The 18,977-nt window shown below is 39.2% G+C and overlaps 1 protein-coding gene across 1 annotated transcript in view; it reads right to left on the reverse strand.

The window, feature by feature from the left end:
* LOC121946759 (A disintegrin and metalloproteinase with thrombospondin motifs 7) overlaps nt 1-18,977 on the reverse strand; it is a 78,365-nt gene that overhangs the window by 15,572 nt on the left and 43,816 nt on the right. The window contains exons 10-22 of the mRNA XM_042491497.1: nt 18,563-18,655; nt 17,775-17,920; nt 16,286-16,455; nt 16,068-16,201; nt 14,290-14,410; nt 13,863-14,107; nt 12,162-12,303; nt 8,506-8,632; nt 7,547-7,760; nt 3,505-5,277; nt 2,535-2,687; nt 1,685-1,858; nt 467-613 (exon numbers count right to left, since the gene is read on the reverse strand). Of these exons, the coding sequence (XP_042347431.1) occupies nt 467-613; nt 1,685-1,858; nt 2,535-2,687; nt 3,505-5,277; nt 7,547-7,760; nt 8,506-8,632; nt 12,162-12,303; nt 13,863-14,107; nt 14,290-14,410; nt 16,068-16,201; nt 16,286-16,455; nt 17,775-17,920; nt 18,563-18,655 (3,639 nt within the window). The remainder of the gene's footprint in view (nt 1-466; nt 614-1,684; nt 1,859-2,534; nt 2,688-3,504; nt 5,278-7,546; nt 7,761-8,505; nt 8,633-12,161; nt 12,304-13,862; nt 14,108-14,289; nt 14,411-16,067; nt 16,202-16,285; nt 16,456-17,774; nt 17,921-18,562; nt 18,656-18,977) is intronic.

An 18,977-nucleotide genomic window follows, 5' to 3' on the forward strand; every position in this document is an offset into this window, starting at 1 on the left:
TATGGATCACTGTTACTGGCTGCACAAGAATATATTTTATGTCATGATTTTCTTGTACAATCTTCTTAACTGCAGACTGTCCAAGCAATAATGTTTTTGGTTTTTGGTGACTTGTATTCAGCCACTAAACACAGCAGGGAGAATCTGAGGAGCCAAAGTCCTTTATAAAAACAGGGCTACTTTTTTTGACAACTGTAGTGCTAGGTGTCAAATCCAGCAACACTGGTTATTATTCTCAATATTAAGGCATATTTCAACAGTCTGCCAATGGTAAGAGGAACATTTGATAGCAACTGTGTTTGATAATCATAATATTAATATGGTTTGACTGTGTGCAGTTTAAAGACTTTTATAATGGTCTATGAATTATACACTGTGCAGGATTATTCTCTTTTTTGAGCTGTTTTATGTGTGTGTGTGTGTGTGTGTGTGTGTGTGTGTGTGTGTGTGTTATGCATATCTGTACCTGTCCCCATGACCCAGTAAGCCATTGAGCACAAGGTTGGCTATTACATGGTTGAATGCTGCTGGGCTGAAGGTCCTCGTTGCATCGATCCTCCTCTGGGCAGGTGACCATACGCTGCTGCTCACCTCCCCCACACACTTCAGAGCACTGAACAACACACACACACACACACACACACACACACACACACACACACACACACACACACACACACAAAATTACAGACATAAGGAATACATGAATCCCTGAATTTAGGTGCACAGACAAACAGCTTTGACTGAGGCTGCAACTAATGATTGTTTTCAATAATAAATAATCTGTCAGTTACTGTCACAGTTAATCTTTTAGTCAATACAATGTCAAAAAAATTGTAAGAAATGCTCATCAAAATTTTCCTGAGCTCAAGGTGACATCCTCAGATTGCTTCTTTTATCAAACCAGCAGCCAAAACCCTGAATTCTTCATTTACAATCACAAATGACAAAAAAAAAAAAAGCAGCAAATGTTTACATTTTAGATGCTTGATCACTTCCATTGGGTTGATATTTTTAAAAGCAAACTCAAGACTGACATTTTTAGTTTGGCTTTTAATTGAACTTTATCTATTGATCTATTGACTATTTATTCAGACATTTTTGTCTGTTTCACAGTTTTACTACTTCATTATTTGTTAACATGTTTATTATTTTACTTTGTGCTGTTATCTTGACATTTACCTTTTATTTACAGTGTGAGTATTTTACTAATTTATCTCTTATTATTACTGTTACCATCTTATCTATTTACCTTTTCATTTATTTCTATCTTTCTATTTTTAGGTTTTATTCTGCCTCTAGTGTTTCCTCACTTATGGTAGCGTTTCCTCAGTTTCTGGTTTTAATGGGTACTCCTATTTTTTTATCACATGGTTTTGTTTTTATTCATGTGTTTGTGTTCGTGGATTCTCGTTTTACTGTATGAAGCACTTTTGTATTATTGAATAGACTACTGATTTGCTATCATTTTTAATGCATTTTTTAGAAACAAGATTTACTTTGGGTATATTCCAGTAAAATTTTGCTTTTGACGCTCTTAAAATGTTCTGACGGTCATCACCATTTCATTTGAAAACACACGTGGCAAGCTTTGAGTGGAATTTCTCCTGTCAAACAGAAAACCAGAGAATACACCACTGCATTTTTTCCAAATGGGTCTCATTGTTTGCTTTATATTACTCACCTGACCCCAGGAGGAGGTGTACCAGTCGAGACATGGCTGAAGGTTGCAGGCCATTCGGGTGTGTGGCCTGGAGGACATGGCCCTGCAGTGGAAAGGTCGTAGGGGCCGCTGATCCCGCAAGTCAAAACACTGAACCTCTCGTGATTTAATGCCGCCGTCACAATTCTTGGAACACTGGGAGAAGACGTGGCATGATTGTTATTCAAACAGCACGAGCCGCTGGAGGTTGAATTGTGGTAACAGTGATTCAAAGTGAGCCAGCTTTGCTGTGCGGTTTTAATAGGTTTTTATCATTCATCCAAAAACACCACTGATATGAACTGAGTGATGGATGAAAGTCTTCAAGACCAAACAGCAGTTCCAACATCCTTTGACTTACTACATTAGATAACTTCTGACCCGCATGACCGATTGTTGTAAATATTTATAACTACAAAATCCTTTTAGGGCAATTTTCATACTTAAAGTACTTGTCTGTGTCTACCATCTCATTTATCTAGGGAGGCTTATTTCAGGCTCATCATTTTGTGTTTAATACAAACATCAGTGTTTGTTTTTTTATTTGCCGAGAGTCTAGCAGCCATCATAGCGCCTCTGTGAAGCTGTAAAAAATGTTGGCATTTTGAGCGAATTTCAAAATAAGACACACGCACACAACCATTAGTGGGTGCTGTATCCAAGATAAACAAGTGTAGAGACATAGAGATCCGCACACCAGGAAGCTCTGATTAAAGGATTTTTTTCTGCAAAACAAGTGATGTTTTAAGCCAATATATTGTTCCTCAGACTACTACTTGACTACTAATCAGACCTAAACCACTGATTTTTGTAATGTAACAACTAGCCTCACCTTACTCCATTCCTGAACGTTCCATGTGGAGCAGGGGCGCAGGTAACATCTCTGGGCCGGTGCAGGCCTCTTTGCCGGATCACAGTCAGAGTCAGAGCCAGTGCTGCAGGCCAGCGCCCTCCAGATGGCACCCAGACCACAGCTGGTAGAGCACTGCCCAAACATGTAGTCACACATGAGAACACTTTGCACTTTGTGATTTCAGAGTTGGATGCACAAGAAACTTGAAATGTAAATCAGACCAGACATTAAGCATTTACCTGCAAATAAATGAAAATTCTTTGAACGTTATAGACAGTTCAACAGGGGTGTGAGCAGAAGCAACTGTCTGTCGAATGCCATAAAAATGAATTACGTAATTTGACATCTGAAATCTGAACTCTACAAACAGCTGTTAAAGAAAGCAGAATCCATTATTTCTGACAGTTTCCACCCCCTGCACTTCAATTTTAAGTTTCTTTCCTTCTGGTTTCCACCCTACACAACAGTCAAACTTTACAGATATGAATTCTCTTTCATACCCTCTGCCATTTCACTGCTGTGGTCTGCAAAGCACGGGTAACATCAGCACACCTCAAAGCATGTATGCTTTTCCTTTTTTTTTCTCTTCACTAATTCTAAAACTTTTGTACTCAGGTGCTGGCCTTTTTACACCTGCAGTTTACATTTTTTACAGTGTGTGGTTATGTACAGTATGTGTGGTTTTTTTCCTGTGTTGTTGCCTTTTTTTAAGGCTACTGCGGTAAAACCAATTGCCCCTTAGAGACAAATAAAGGTCTTGAGTCTTGATTAGCTGCGTTAACTTGAGGTCAAATCGTGCCTCCAGAGAATTACAAAGTATGCAGGGACCAAAAGTAGATGCTGTGTCTGCATAATAAAGCAGACAGAGAAAAAAATAACGAGATGCAGCTGTCCTACGTCCCACAGTATAAGTACAACAGCAGAAATGTGTGGATTGATGCAGACTCACAGCGCTCCAGTTGCCGGTGACCCAGTAGGCGGCAGTAGTGACTTGTGTGGAGGCGGAAGTTGGGGCAGATGTCAGCACAGGAAATGGCCTTAGAGGAGGTGGATGGGTTGGCAAAATGGACACAGTAGATGTTGCTGATTCCATGTGTTGTACTGGTGTTGTGCTGTGCTGAGGAGTCATTTCAGCTTTTGTTGGAAGCTGAAAAGAAGTGTCGGGATCAGTGTTACTGCTTCTCCTCAGCATTGGTGGAACGATTATCTCATTGTAGTCAAAGTCAGCTGAATCAGACGATGGAGCTTGGGAATCTGTTCCAGTTGTTGCAGTGAAGGCAGGTTTGGTCGGCATATGTTTCTTTGTGTCTGGCAGAAAATCAGCTGGAGGAAGCACAGTGGCTCCCTCCAGGTTTGTAGGAGGTATGATTTCTGTTCCAGTTATTGATGTGGACTCATCTGAGGCCTCTTGGTTACCTGAGATTAGCAGAAAGGGAAGAGGAGTGGACGTTTCAGAGGCAGGAAGTGAGCTTGTGCTGAGGTCTGTATCCCATGAATTACCCTCGTTAGTGGCATAAACTCTATTAAAATTAGTCTGATCCAAGGTCGGATCCTCCACTGTGAAGGCAGTTGGATGTATCGCTGATTGACTGGTAGTTTGAGGTATTTCTGAAGCACTTGTGTCCACTTGAACCTCAGTCTTAACTACGGTTTCTGGCATGGGAGAGCCTAAAGGTTCTAGACTCTCTACATCTTCCTGTTCTGCAGAGATATCCGCACCTTCAATACTTTTTTCATTGTAGCTGTACTCATAATCGTGATGGCGCTCCATCTCCGGAGTTCTCTCTGTTCCAGCGGCAATAGTACTGATAGTGGTTTGGTGTGTGGGAGTGGGAGCAGCATGTTTTGGAGTCACATCCTCAGTGAAGATGTCATAGTTATTTTCAGCCTCCTCCCCATATTGTTCCCATTTCACATCCTGTGTCGGCTCCTCTGTAGTGAGAACCAGACTAGTGCTACTAATGTTTTCAGGCTGCCACACATCCTCAATATGTGTCTCTTTGGGTGTTTGAGGAGTTGTAGACAATGGCGGTGAGTGAGTGGTATACGCAGGCAGAAGATAATCCTCAGAAAGGAAGTCGTCCAAATCTTCAGAATCTGTTTGTATAGACTCCTTTGTTGCTCCATTGTCCTTCATATTGTCCAGATCGGTGTTCTGTGGCTCTTCCGTTTCAGTGTAGGCATTTGAAGCTGTAGAAATGGCTGAAGGAGCTCTTGTAGTTTCCGTGTAAGTGTTTTCTTTCACACTGCCAGTTGGCTTGACCTCCTGGGGTGCATTGAATTCTGGATCTTTTCCATCAAAATCATCTGACAAGTCTTCATGGAAGTTGATAAAGTTATAGTCATAGTAAAAATCATCAACTTGAACACTGTTTTCCCGAGAGTTGTCAATATTTTCAATGTTATTGTGGTAGTGAAAATCTCCCTCAACAATGCTGTTGAGGTTATTATTGTTATTACTTTTTGGCTGGGCTCTGGTGGTGCTGTATTTGGGAGGAGGTTTTACTTCAGGTATAGAGTTAATTTCATTGAGCACTTCTTTGCTTGACCAGCCACTTCCAGACCAGTCGGTACCGCCAAAATTATCCACCACTTGTGGACAGTCTTGGATGTTGCAGGTAGTCACAGAATGGGGCTTCTTCTGAGGGTCACAGTCAACGCCTGTGTTTCTAGAGCAGGTTACGTTACGGCGACGTATTCCACCTCCACAGGTCAGCGAACACTGCACATACGAAAAGACACAAAATCAGATCATGATTAGGCCAATCTTATACTTTTAAAAAGTTCTTTAAAATTAGAGATGTTCCCATACCATTTTCTCCTTCCCAATATCTGAACTTGCATACCAACTGAAGTGGCTACAGCTAAAGTTTCACTGTTTACTGAAAATCAACTCTTATTTGTTGTTTTAAATCAGTAGTTGCTGCACAGCAGAACTTGCTGTGCAGGCTACTGATTGAAAGCAGCGATAAAAAATTGACTTCTGGGAAAATGGTTGTTTTATGTAGGTGTGAAACTGCTCTAAAGTTTATTAGTAAATTGCATGGTATTGGATTGGTATTTAGACTGGCGTAACCGCCGATACCCAAGCCAGCATTTTAGGCAGTATCTGAGGCATTTTTTACACAGGTATTGGTATCAGCACAACTTAAAAATTGAGCAATAATTATAATGTACAGTGCATCTCGCAAATTTAATTGTGACTCTGGTAGACTGAGCGCCTTGTGCTTGCTAATTTCAATCCTAACAGCTGTGAAGAAAGAACCCTTATTATCTTCAGTACACTGAACTATGGGACTTTTGGGGTCACAATCAGAGGCATATAAGGACTGAAACAAGATTTTAGAGTCTACAGCCACATTAGCACCTCTACAACAGCATGCAAACACGCTAAAAATGACAACTCTACAATGCTCATGTTACGCAACAATAATCTCTACCATGGTCTCTTTTCTTAGCATATTAGCATGTTCACTTTTGCTATTTAGCACCAATGTTGTTAATACGGCTGTAAATCATGCCTCAGTTTTGAGGGAACAAATACGTTGTGTCCGTGTGGGGGAAAAAAGAGATGGATGTGACAAAACATACAAAAGCCCTGAGCTCTGTGTAGTTACAGCTCTGGGGTCTCATTTATAACTATTGTGTACACACAAAATGAGGCCATTCCCACCCCTGGAAGAGAGGAGAGGGGCTGATAGTGTACTACTGACACTCATGGTAAGCTGTGGAGTGCACTGCAGCTGTTGAAATGCACACATCAAATGGCATTTATAATTGAAGAACAGAGCGTCAGTGCATCCTCGTTGCAGAGGACAATTTCCCTGCACAATGTACATTTGACATTAAAGAATCATTATTATTATTATTATTATTATTCATTTTTATTATTATTAATAATGTGCATATATCATTAAGTATGGCCTCAGTTTTCATGTAGTTTTTGTATGTAACATTGCTGCAGTGACCATGCTGTCAGAGCAGACTAGAGATGACCATGATGGCTGCCGCACACACTCTGCCTCGTCCAGTCACCAAAAGCACATCTTCAACCCCTGCACATCGTGTATGGGTTGTGTAAATTAATTAAGTCTGGAAATAAAGCTAGTAACAGCTCTTACACAAGCATTTCACTCCATGTCCACATTGTAATTCCGAATCATAATGTAGACCAAGTGTGCCCTAACAAAACCTAAATAAATAAATTGTGTTTAACTACTAAAGTTTCATCTTCAAAGATATCCCCAGGTTAGGGATACCACTTATTGTTACAATCACTATGGCAATGTGTGCAGCAATGATTGCTGTAAACATGAACATATAAATACTGCAGTGACAGTCAGATCCTGCCATGATTTACTATAAGAAAATGACTGATCAGCAAACTCTTTCCTATGTATCAACATTCTCGAGGTGCTTTACATTGACCACTGAATATGGGCGAATAGGAGGCAGGATATGAGGCAGATGCATGACAATTCCAAGCTGATTTTGGATTTATAAAAGGAAATTGCACTCTGGCAGGTGTACACAGTTTTACAAATAAGAATATTTTCTGGCTCAGTATAGTTTTGCATAATTTTAATTTTAGGGTTTTATACAAACGAGACCACTGGTCACAAAGCTGAAGATATGAGGCAGTACAGTATGCTGGCTCTGAAAATTTAGCATTGTGGTCTGTCTCTGTGTGTCAGTCAAATCTTTAGCTTTTGAATTTTGAAAAAGCTTAAAATGTAATTAAATTAAAATTTCTTTTAACAAGATGCCCATATGCAAAAAATGCCCCACACGAGATCTAGTCGATTAAAGCATGAATGATTTTCTTCACAATTTCTACATAATTTAACATCATTGTTCACAGAAGGAACATTTCAGAAAATGAGAGGGGCTGTAAAATTTCTGATGAGATGAAGAAAAATTTGCAATTAATTTTCTTTTGAAACAGCACAGTTGCCAGTAAACCAGAACCAAATATTTCAATTCAGACTCACCTTTGACCAGTTGCCAGTGGTCCAGTCTGCTGGGCAGGGGATGTGTGTGTTACAGGAGGATAGTGACTCAGGTTTGGGTATGTGTTCACATTCACGGGGCTGCAGCGCTTTCTGCTCCTCAGTACTTACAGCCTGGATGCAGAGCACTGTCCTTTTAGTCTGGCCCGAGCTCCCACAGCTCGCCGAGCATTTCTGCCATTCCCCGACCCACCATCTACACACAGAGGCACACAGGAAGGCAACAATTCCAATTTAATGGTACTCTTGGAGGAAAATGACAATATTTTTACCCTGCAGATGCCAATGACTCATACATACAGATTTAGATGGCTATGTTATAAAAGTTCACTTAATTTGATTTTATTGGCCTAAAGCACACCGTGTTGTGTTTTAAGGGTGTCAGTAGGTGGCTGGTTAAAAGCTCTGGAAGCCCATTTCGACCTTGTGAACATTAAAGATCCTGTAAATTCTTATAATGAGGGACTTTCTCAAAATAAAGACTTTGCAATTCAAAAAATTATTTTTATATCACGAAATAATGACTAGTTCCCTGAAATAATGATTAGGTAATTCAAACTGTCAAACTTATTTTGTCAAAATAACACTTTCGTATCTCAAAATAATAATTAAGTATCTCGAAATAATGACTTAGTATTTCAAAATCATGACTTATTATCTTAGAGCAATGGCCTATTATCTCAATATGATGACTCAGTATCTCAAAATAATGACCTAGTATCTAAAAGATCACTTACTATCCCAAAATAATTATTTATTATCTCAAAATAATGACCTAATTCCTAAAAATACTGACTTAATACCCAAAGATATGACTCAAGACTGCAAGAACAATTGTTTGTTCCTGCAAGGGATGAACATCAAATGTTTTTATCTCTGAGTGTGTGTCTGTGAATACTGCTGGGGTCATTTTGTAAATTACGTCTAGAGGGTAAACTCACATTGCTGGACATGGATCCTTTTGACAGCTGGTTTGGTTATTGTCAGGTCGGGTTAAAGGGTCACAGAAGTGCTCCTCCACTATCCCTGTAGTCTTTTCCACACAGTGAACAATCTGCCTCTGAACACCTGGAATACCAAAGAGGGGAGAGACAAGCTGAGTGACTAAACACACACACTAGCACGTTTACATCCACCAGCTTCATCTTAGTCATAATATCAATAGCGGCCTTGTACCTTGAGGGCACCTGGCAGGACACCAGTCTGTGATTAAAGGCATAGGTGGGTTCTTTTGAATCACTGTCTAACAGCAGGGTAAAGAGGTGAAAATATTATTTAAAAAAAAGCATATACTTAAACTGATATTGACTTTTTTTAGGTGGCAAAAACAGAAATACCATTACTATCAACAACATTACAAAGTGTCACATCCGGGTTTCAGACATTACACAAAACAGTATATAAAAACACTAGTCTCCTAAAGCTGTGGCAGATTTATCTCCTCCTGTGAAACCTCTCTGTTATTACGTGCCACCTCCTGAGGGGATTTCCATCTCCTCAGACCCAGAGACACCTCTCACCTCCAAGTGCCCTCTGCTCAGGACCTAATTTACACTGTCAGAGATATCAGATTGAAAGCTAGCTGGAGACAAAAATAAAAAAGAAATAAGGGACAAAAAAAGCAGTATGCCATGCTGATGACATGGCCTTTCTATCTAAATCCAACAGTCACTTAAACTAATAATGTTATTAGATATTTGGTCTCATGCATTTTGAATGTGGGTAAAATCCTGTTCCTGGAGTTGTTTCTTAATGAGCTGAATGCCCTGACCAGTGCAAAACATTTTTGGTAGGGAAAAAAAAAGCCTTCATAAAGAGGTACAATACAGCACTGCAAAATCAGAAATCAGATTTACTAAAAAACAACCTTGTACTCAAAAACAATGAAACACTATCTTTCAAATGTTCAGAATGCATCACTAAATTAATGGCAGACCAAGTTTTGGTCATCATGTAATAAAACAAAGATGGAATTGTAGATGCAGTGGACTGTGTCTTTTAAATAAGTTGCATTAGGAATTTAAAGACATAATTATTTTAAGAATCATGGGCGTATTACTGAACAGGCTTAGGCATAGGTCGAGGGGCCCCAGGGCTCAGGGGGCCCCTAAGCCAGACCCTTTACCCGTTGCTGTTTTTAACATCCCATTTTTTGTCAAGGGCTTATACATTCTTGTCAATGACAGAGTCCCAGAAGTATAAAAAAAAAGGAAAAAACATTCACTGTGAAGATCAAACGAGACAGAAAACATCACAGTACATATTTAATTAAGTGTTAACCCCCTCGGTTTATCTATAGGACTTCAACTCTACAGAGAAATAGTTGCATGTTGTACCTGCCTGGTGGTGGTGATGGGTTGCCTCCAGGCCCTGAGGCCCATTGTTACATACTCCGCCTATGTTAGGAATTATGCATGCAGATATCTTCTAGGTGTTATATCGTAGGCAACTGGGCTCAGTTGTGAGAACTGAAGAAGCTGCTCGGATGAGAGGCGAAATGTCTTCAAGAAATGGATCACTGAGAATCTTTCAAAATCTTATGCACACCCTGCAGTACTCCAAATTTCCCCTAGGGGTATGCATACCCTCATTTTAGAGACATTGCTCTACAATGGCAGTAAAAATGGATACTAGAGCCAGTGTTAAAATTAGATTAATAAGGGTTAATACATATTCTACTTGAGTTGCACTTCACTCATACAACAGTCTGTACTGCAATACAGCCAAAAAGCAGGTCTATATGAGATATATTTCAACAGGTACTTCTCATTCTGCCTATGCTGCTGTGAAAGCAAACATGCATCCAACTCGCTGGGCTCCAAAAGCTCTAAACATAAGTAAATTCAATTCATTTTTGAAACCTAAAAAGACTAGACAGCCCACACATAAAAACAATTTCCACCAACATACACTGGTGCTTTTAGCCTTGGCAGTCAACAAGAAGTGCATTTTGAACACCTGAGTAAATGCGGAGGACAAGACAACAATGAGCCTTGCTCATTTATGGTGCATTTGACAAAGAAAGGCAAAGAAAGGGAGGAAAGACACAGCACTGGTTAAATGTAAGGGATGGAGACAAGATAGTAACAATGAGCTACAGGAGAACTTTACATAAACAGCGTCTCTGAAACCTGATGATCTGGAATAAAATGATACTCATACATGACAGTATGTACTATATTTGTGTTTACTTGCCATTTACTTTTTTTTAATGAATACAAAAATTAATATAAACTTGTACCTGTAATCCCAGCTGTCCTGATCCTGTCTGTGCAGATCACCATCTTTTAAATAATTCTGATCTGAATAACATGCAACAACTGAAAAGAAAACAACGAGGCACTAAAAACAGAGAAAAAAGCAATAAGCCTACTTAAAACCAAGTAGTTTGGGGCGCCTTGTGGCTCAGTGGATAGAGTGGGCGCCCCATGTTTAGAGGCTGTGTCCTCGCCGCAGCAACTGTTCAGTCTAACGTGACAGACTTTTAAATCATTTTATCAACACACACAGCAAAGCCCCTCATTGATCTTCAAGTTTCATCACCGAGGTTAAAAACTACCAGCTCATCTGACAGCTCAGAAAACACATAACACTGCACTGAATGACACCCGAAAGAGCGTTAACTTGACATATAGCTTAATACTTTTGAAGCCACTTTAATCTTTAAAGCTACTTTAATCTTTAAACACATTCTTTTTTCTCAGCAGCTGCCATCCACTATATGAGTAACTGTATTAAATAAGTAACAACCTGTGTGTATAAAAAGCTATAGAAAGTTAAGTAGTTAGAAACATCTTATCACTGAAGTTATAATTGCACATGAGTGATTGCATACAGTATACAGCTGCTCCCCTTACATCTCTCTGTGAGGCGATTTCTCCTCTCCTATAATCTCACATCTCCAAACTTTTAACTTAATACCTTTAACTGTGGCCTAGAAAACTGCATTACTCAACTGGAAAGAAAGAACAAAAAAACAACCACTGGCTTAACCTGTGAACACGCCACTTAAACCTAAAAAAGATTACATCAAACCTTCAGAACAATCTGACCAGTTTTCAGAAAACCTGGTCAGCTGCAATTCATTTTGTAGCCTCTTCAATAAAACCTAATGGCAAGGGCTTTTTGTTTTTTGTAGAAAAGAAATGGAAAAAAATAAATGCTACTCAAAGATGTACTATGCAGCATTTTCCTATAAAACAATATATAGACTCATACAGAAGTAATCCCTCTCAGTCATCACTTATGACCCACTGGAAGCATGTGGTGATGAATTTTTCTGCAGAAACATGTATTTTCTGATTTTCTTATTTTCTGTGTTGATAAAACGTATTTCCTGTTGCACCTCTCCTACCTTTGTATCATATTAACTTCCAAGCTTGGAAAATATTGTACCAATATATCTTTTTACTGCTTGTATTTCGACTGCCAAAAAAGGGGTCCCTAAAGTTTAATAATCAAAATATCAACTCAGGACACACCTAAAATACAGTGCACGTCCGTTTCAGAGGACTCTAGGAGACATGCATTTAAAAAGACTTACCCGCCCCCCCTTACTCAACCTATTGATGTCAAAACTTTCAGTTGTTTCTCTCACCTGTTCCACAGGTAACACTGCATTCAGTCCATGAACCATATTTCCAGAAAAAAACTGACGCAGGGATGTCATTGTCCTCCGAGACATTGCGACTGATTGTGTACTCGTACCGCACTCCTGGATTGGTCTCCTGAAAGAGAAGCTGTAACACACGAGACGACAGCTAAAACATTCTGGACCACTATAGAAAACTACCATCCACTTCTTGATAAGATATTCCCAGAAACTAGAGGAACTATATCTTTAACTAAAAATCTCTTTTGCATATTTCCTGTTAGTGTTTCCACCAAAAATGACAAACCATGAAAAAAGAATTAAGCAGTTCTACATGCAACAGGAAAACAACCCAAAGTCCTGGGCTTCTTGAAAGGATGATGTGCAGAGGTAAAAAGGTAAAGTCTCCTGTGGCCTTTCATGAGCCATCTGTTTTTCTGTCTCTTTTTTTAAAGCAGGCAGTTAGTTTTCCACATAGCTGGAGATAATAAAGATAACATACATAAATAATAGTAACAATTCAGACCAGCGTACAGTCACAATGAGTGCAGTCTTGAGGGTTATGTTTGACAAATTAGAAATGTTCAGCATTGTAAGGCGCCCCCGACAGCTCCTGGGATTCAGACAGTACTGCCACGGGAGAAGGAACCACCATCCAGAAGCCAGAACCAGAACTATGTTAGATGCATGCATTCCCAGAATGGTTTGTGCGATCTTACTGACATACTGGCACTCATATTTATTTAGTTTCTGTAAAAAAGACACAAGTTTTTGTATCATTGTGTTTCCACGATTTCCTTTTTATGTGAATAAATAATACATTTTGTGTCACCGTATGCTCACATGCTGCTCTGCTGACAGAAACCCCCCATGATTTCTTTCTACATGCAATTTCAGTATTGATAGAGGGAGAAAAATACACTTTAAAACATTAACTTAAAGAATTAGTTAACCACAAAACAACAGAAAATATATATTGTACTCACCTCCAAAGGCTTTCTACAGTCCAACAAAAAGTTTTCTAACAAATGCCATTTAGGATTGTGTGGAACAAATTCAGTCTGTCACAGGCAGGAAATCCAAAAATGCTTCATTTAACAATATTTAATTGAAAGTAGTTGCGTTTGGATTCCCGTGAAGCCAAGATTGGATACAAGACACACCAATAATGTTGCACAGATAATTTCAGAAAGTGTTTTTTGGATGTTTTATATCCTTTTTTGCTGGACTCAGTTGACACCTGTTTGCAGTTATAAAAAATCTAAAATGCTACCATCAAATGATGACAAGGTGTTACTATATTTGTAAGTCTGTCTGTTGTTTGTATGTTTTCATGTGAATTATAAAAACAGCTTGATGACCTTGTTCACCCTGTTTATAGCCTGCCTGACATCTATAGATGTATTTATGTTTAATGGGGTGGAGATTATATATTATGTGTGTTTTCTTCTTAAGTGTCTTGCCTGTTATGCAGTCATTGGTTGTTGTAAGTCCTGAGCAAAATGGGGCAAACATAACAACTACAGTGAGTTGTTTGGCAATGAGGTATTGAATCTTGATATCATTTAATTTTTCAGCTGCTCCAATCTCCTAAACACCAATTATTAGAAAGGTGTCACTGGGACTGCAGAGGGCCTAGAGAGTTGAGCTTGATGTACAATTTATATTGTTTTTGGGTAAAGTATTCCTTTAGGCTGTTGATCGTACCTGAATCCACAGTGGTTCCATGGTAGGCCCAGGAGACGTCAAGTTCTCCAGGTGTCCTGTCCTCTCATAGGTGAATACTGTCCCGGCTGCCTTGTACTCTCCGTTCCACTGGATCGTCCAGCCGCCATTTAGAAAATACTTGTTGGGGTTGTCACTTCTTAGGGCCAAGAAATTCCCAGCTTCAGCCACCTCCTCAATGCGAATGTCCCAGGCTCCCTCTGGGATCAGTCCAATGTCTACATAACCTGAAGGACATTACATTTAAGGTTAGTGAAATTAAAACAGAGGGTCTCCTGATTAACAGTTAACAAATAGCACAGAAGACAGTAGAACCAAATTGGAGAGGTTTTGTTTCAAATTGTTATCCATGTCAAAAAATCTTCTGTTAAGAGGTCTGTTGCCAAACTGCCATTATTATGAAACGTACCAAGTCCTTCAGTCTCCTCAAATGTTCTCCTCACAGTTGTACAGGTGGAGCCATTTCCATGACAAACTCCACAGCGATCCTCTACAGCACTGGACTCGATCACATAGTCACAGCCTAAATTCTGCAACATGAATGCAACAAAATAAATATCTTTTCAGATCAACACCAAATATTCTAATCTAAAAAAGACATGAACGAGCTCTAATTAAACAATCCATAGTGCATTGTCTAAAGTGCATGGTGCATGATCATATGGGATGTGTCCAACTCCACTTTTGCGAGGTAACCAACACACAGTCCGGACGAAGACTGCTCTCTTAGTCTCTAAATTAATCATAAGTGTGTTTTGGACATGGCATGAATTCAACCAATCAGTGTCATCTCTCATTGCTTATAAAAGTCAGGTGTGCCTGCAGCTGGTGTGCTGCTATTTACATGGCAGATTTGGCAAATTGGAGGTTTTCTGCTGAAAGTAATGCAGTAAGAGCAGTAAAATCATTGCAGCAAATATTGCGGACTATTTAAGCAGCAAAACTAAAACCTGTAGTTATAAACTTGACAGAGGAAACAGAACTTGACTTTGAGCTTCTGAAAATTATCAAATGATTATGAAGCTAAGTGAAGTGAAGTTACGCTGCTGCCTCCAATGTATAAACATGCACAGCATCTTTCTTAATGGAGAGTCACAAAGCAGCTCTGCTCTGGTCTCTGCTACGTTCACATTTTAAAGAATATACTTGTTATTTTCCTTATTATTGATGTTTTATTTCATTTACCCAAAACCCAAGCAAAGTGTATAGGCATTTTGAGCTCGCCTATGTAGGTGCATCTTACTGTCTGGATAATGCAGCTCTTAAATGGCACTGGCCGTGACATTGGCAACCGCATCTGTCTGAAACTAGCACTGACAGTTGTGTTGCACTGTGTGCAGCTTTGCACTGGGTGTATGATACACTGCAAAGACTTGTTGAGGCTAACTTGTTCAGATAAGACAGTTAAAGAGAGTGAAAATCTCAGTAATCCTTGATATTATTCTGTGCTGCTTTGGCATTATTTCACATCCCATACTGTACTGCTGCTGCTCCCATATTGAACTGTTAAAGGTGCGATATTTAAACAAACTAGAGCTTAGTTCCGCAAGATCATAAAGGACAAAACCTGCTAAACTCTTAACATGGTTAACCGAGCTAAGAAGAGATATAAACTACATTATTACTGTTTTCTAAAAAACATTTTTCTTCAGCCTATATATTTTTACGGTTGATCAACGGAGAAATGATCAAAAACTGATTTGACCTTTAACGTTACAGCGACCCTTCAAAACACAAAACAGTCTCTTGGTAAGGCGGAAAACGTGGCTTCCTGACAAAAATGTCACGAAATGTCATGAGATCATAGCTCCAAAGTCCATGATTTCTGTCCACTCAGTATCAGAACAATGACTGTATCAGTGACTGGCATTTTGGCCCAGGGTGATAGGCAAGAGCATAAAGATAACACGCAAAAATGTTTTTCTATCAGCATGCTAATTTTCATGCAGAATGTCAAATATATAACGCTCTACCTGCAAAGAAAACAAAGTCAGGGTCAACTGAATAGACTGCAGGACTAACAAACCAGCAATGCATGGAAATTAATTAAAGTACAAAAACTGAAATTTAGTTTAAAAAAATGAAAATCTATATATGTTGTTTTAAAGTCGAGAAAGGAAACATCTAAGACTGAAGAGAAGACAAACAAATTTAGGAAAGAATATGTGGTAGAGACAGTTTTGATACCTTACAGATGCCATTGATGCACACATCTCTGCTTTTGTTGCCTTCGTAGCACGGTGTCCCATCAGTGACGGCGTCCCGCATCTTGTCAGAAAAATGTTCATTCAGTGGACGGCAGTGCAGTTCACAAGGGTTCACTGAGAGAGATCCAACAGAAAATAAGAAATAAAAGAAGAACATAAAGTTTGCCTAAATACGGTTAGCAATTTTTTTCTGCTCACTTCTGTTGATGACTGCTTCCCACTTGTAGAACTTGCCCTTGTACGGTATGGTATTGAAGTGACTACACTGAATGTCTCTGAAGGAGGGCAGCTCTTGAGGACACGGTGTGGTGTTGCAGATCTTGTACCTCCGTCTCTCTCCCAGACAATACTTCCCTCTGTACTTGGGCCTGTTGGATAGTCGAAGATGTTATTTCAGTGCTGATCATTAACTTTAAAGGTAATGTGAAAGATGATGAAGTAGAGAGGAGATACTTAAAGCCCAGGCACACCGAACCGACATTGCAGAACGGTGATTTCCGGTGATTGCATAGTGGTGACAAAGGCCAACTGTAGCAGCATCGCTTCAAATTGCCTGTGTCTCAGCCAAGAAGTTGCACTAAACACACTGCAAAGACTACAGCCAACGGCTAGCTAACACGTACGTTCTGCACCTGCATGAGAGGAAATAACTAACTGCATAACAGCAGGCGGGGGTGGTCTGTATTTGTCAGTCAAAAAAAAAAAACAGAAGATGAACAGGACAGATTCATGACGCTAGTTAGCCAGATAACAGACTAACAACACAACGCAATGTTTAAAGAATGAAGGATATTTTACCGTCAGTTAAAAAGCGTTTCTGCACAAGAGCTCGAAGGCTAAAATATAATCATACCTTATTTAACAAGTTTGTTTTAGTCTCATTCCCTCTTGACTTCTTTTTAATTATTATTTTTTGGCTTTTGCCTTCAATGTATATAGGACAGCTTAAGCGTGGAAGGGGGAGAGAGAGGGGAAGACATGTAGCAAAGGCAACAGGTCAGGACTGAGCCTTGACAAGGTGAGCTACTGGGAACCCCTCACTCCCTCTGACTTTAGTTTACTTTCCTGTCTTTCATTTCTCTTCTCCTACACTGAGCTGAACTGCCAATCAGAGTGACTATTCTCAACAACAAGCTTCATTGGCTCTGACATTGATTACCCATGCTGCGGTCCAACTAGGTGGACAGTCTCTCACCAGTGGCCCAATACTGACCGATGACTGTCCACCGGATTGGTGTGTCAGGGCCATTAGAAATGCATTATAGTTTTATACAAAACAAATCTTCACTAAACAAATAAAAAAAATATGTCAAATGTACAAACAAATTCAGTTTATAAAACATGCTTTTGCAAACATATTCACTGATTTTGTGGTATCTTTGTGTGAAATTATTATTTTTTGCTTATAACATCATCCACATAGTGTGGGCTCTATTCTGTAGAAGAAACTACATTATGTATTGCAGAATGAAAATCTTTTTTCCAAGCATAGTCAAACAGCCTTTTATTCATGGCTCTACAGGATGAGAAGATGTATTAGATGTAACATTTTGTTTAACAGATATCAAAGGATCTTTATTAGATCATAATTAAGCCTTATTCTTTCCAGATTACAGCATTAGTTTACTTGTAAAACACTAGTTAAAAACAACATTTTGCAGCATTTTAGCTGAAATGTAAAACTTACACTGGATTATCACAGTCTCTATGGGCGCTCTTGACTCCGGCTCCACACGTCCTCGAACAGGCCGTCCACTCACTCCATGATGCCCAGCCACCATTAACACCACCTGGCTCATATCCAACTGCTACACACTCTCCGCTGAAACACCACTGATAAAGGCCAGCAAAGTTGACATCATTAAATAAATGTAAGCTTGTAAGTTATTTGTTCTTACTTGATAGGAAACAAATGTAGAAAGAAATAAAACATAAACCTTTAGGAGGCTGTTGTTACATACAACAAATGGCAACTATTTAATGAGTGTCATTTTTACTTTGTAATTTAATGAATGAATCATGACATGAGCTGCATCAGGTACAGATACTTTCTGTACAACCTCAGCTTAACTATTTCTCAGGGGAAACCCACACAAAATAGTATTATATACTTATTATGAAATAAAAGAGCACTGTTTGGGTAATAAATGAATTAGTTACAGTCCTCTCTTCACAACAGTGACTTTTAAATTCAGCAAAATGGTCCCAAAAACTCTGAAAAAAAAACACATTTGTGGGTTGAGGGTAGATGAGTCATATCTCGGGTCAGTCCTGTTACCACGTGTTGACTCCTATGATCTTAGTCACAAGCAACTTGCAACAATAAATACTGCAAACAGGGAAGGCTTCCATGAGGGAAGTTTTTTATTTATCCATGAAAAATAAAACACTGATGGCTGTTAACAACAAAAATCAGCATTCTCATCGTGATCTCCATGTCGTGTTCCTTTCACGTTAATGAAGAGGAAGACTCACCTTGTCCTCCCCACAACTCGTCCCATCCACAGCCCCATCCAGCTTTGAGTGGCAGGTTGTTCCCACAGTGCACCACAGAGTGCTGCACACATTCTAGAAACAGAGAGAGATTACAATCTTATTTCCACAATCAATTTACCTTTGAAAACATGCTGCTATTGACTTTCAATTTATTTCCACAATGTTTTCTAAAATAAATTTTGTACAAAACCAATCAATGCCCCTTTCACCACTCCTGTGTTTGACCTTTAATTACATGAAAAGAGCCAAACTGAGTATACTTGTAAAATACATTTTGTGGATCCTGTTAATTATTGTTGCTGCTGACATGTTATGTAATAAATGCACTTAATGGATTGGACTGTACGGGTTGTATTTGCCTCATGTTCTATTCAGTCAGTACAGGCTTCTACCC

The sequence above is a fragment of the Plectropomus leopardus genome, chromosome 1 (genome assembly GCF_008729295.1).
Source record: "Plectropomus leopardus isolate mb chromosome 1, YSFRI_Pleo_2.0, whole genome shotgun sequence".
NCBI lineage: Eukaryota > Metazoa > Chordata > Actinopteri > Perciformes > Serranidae > Plectropomus > Plectropomus leopardus.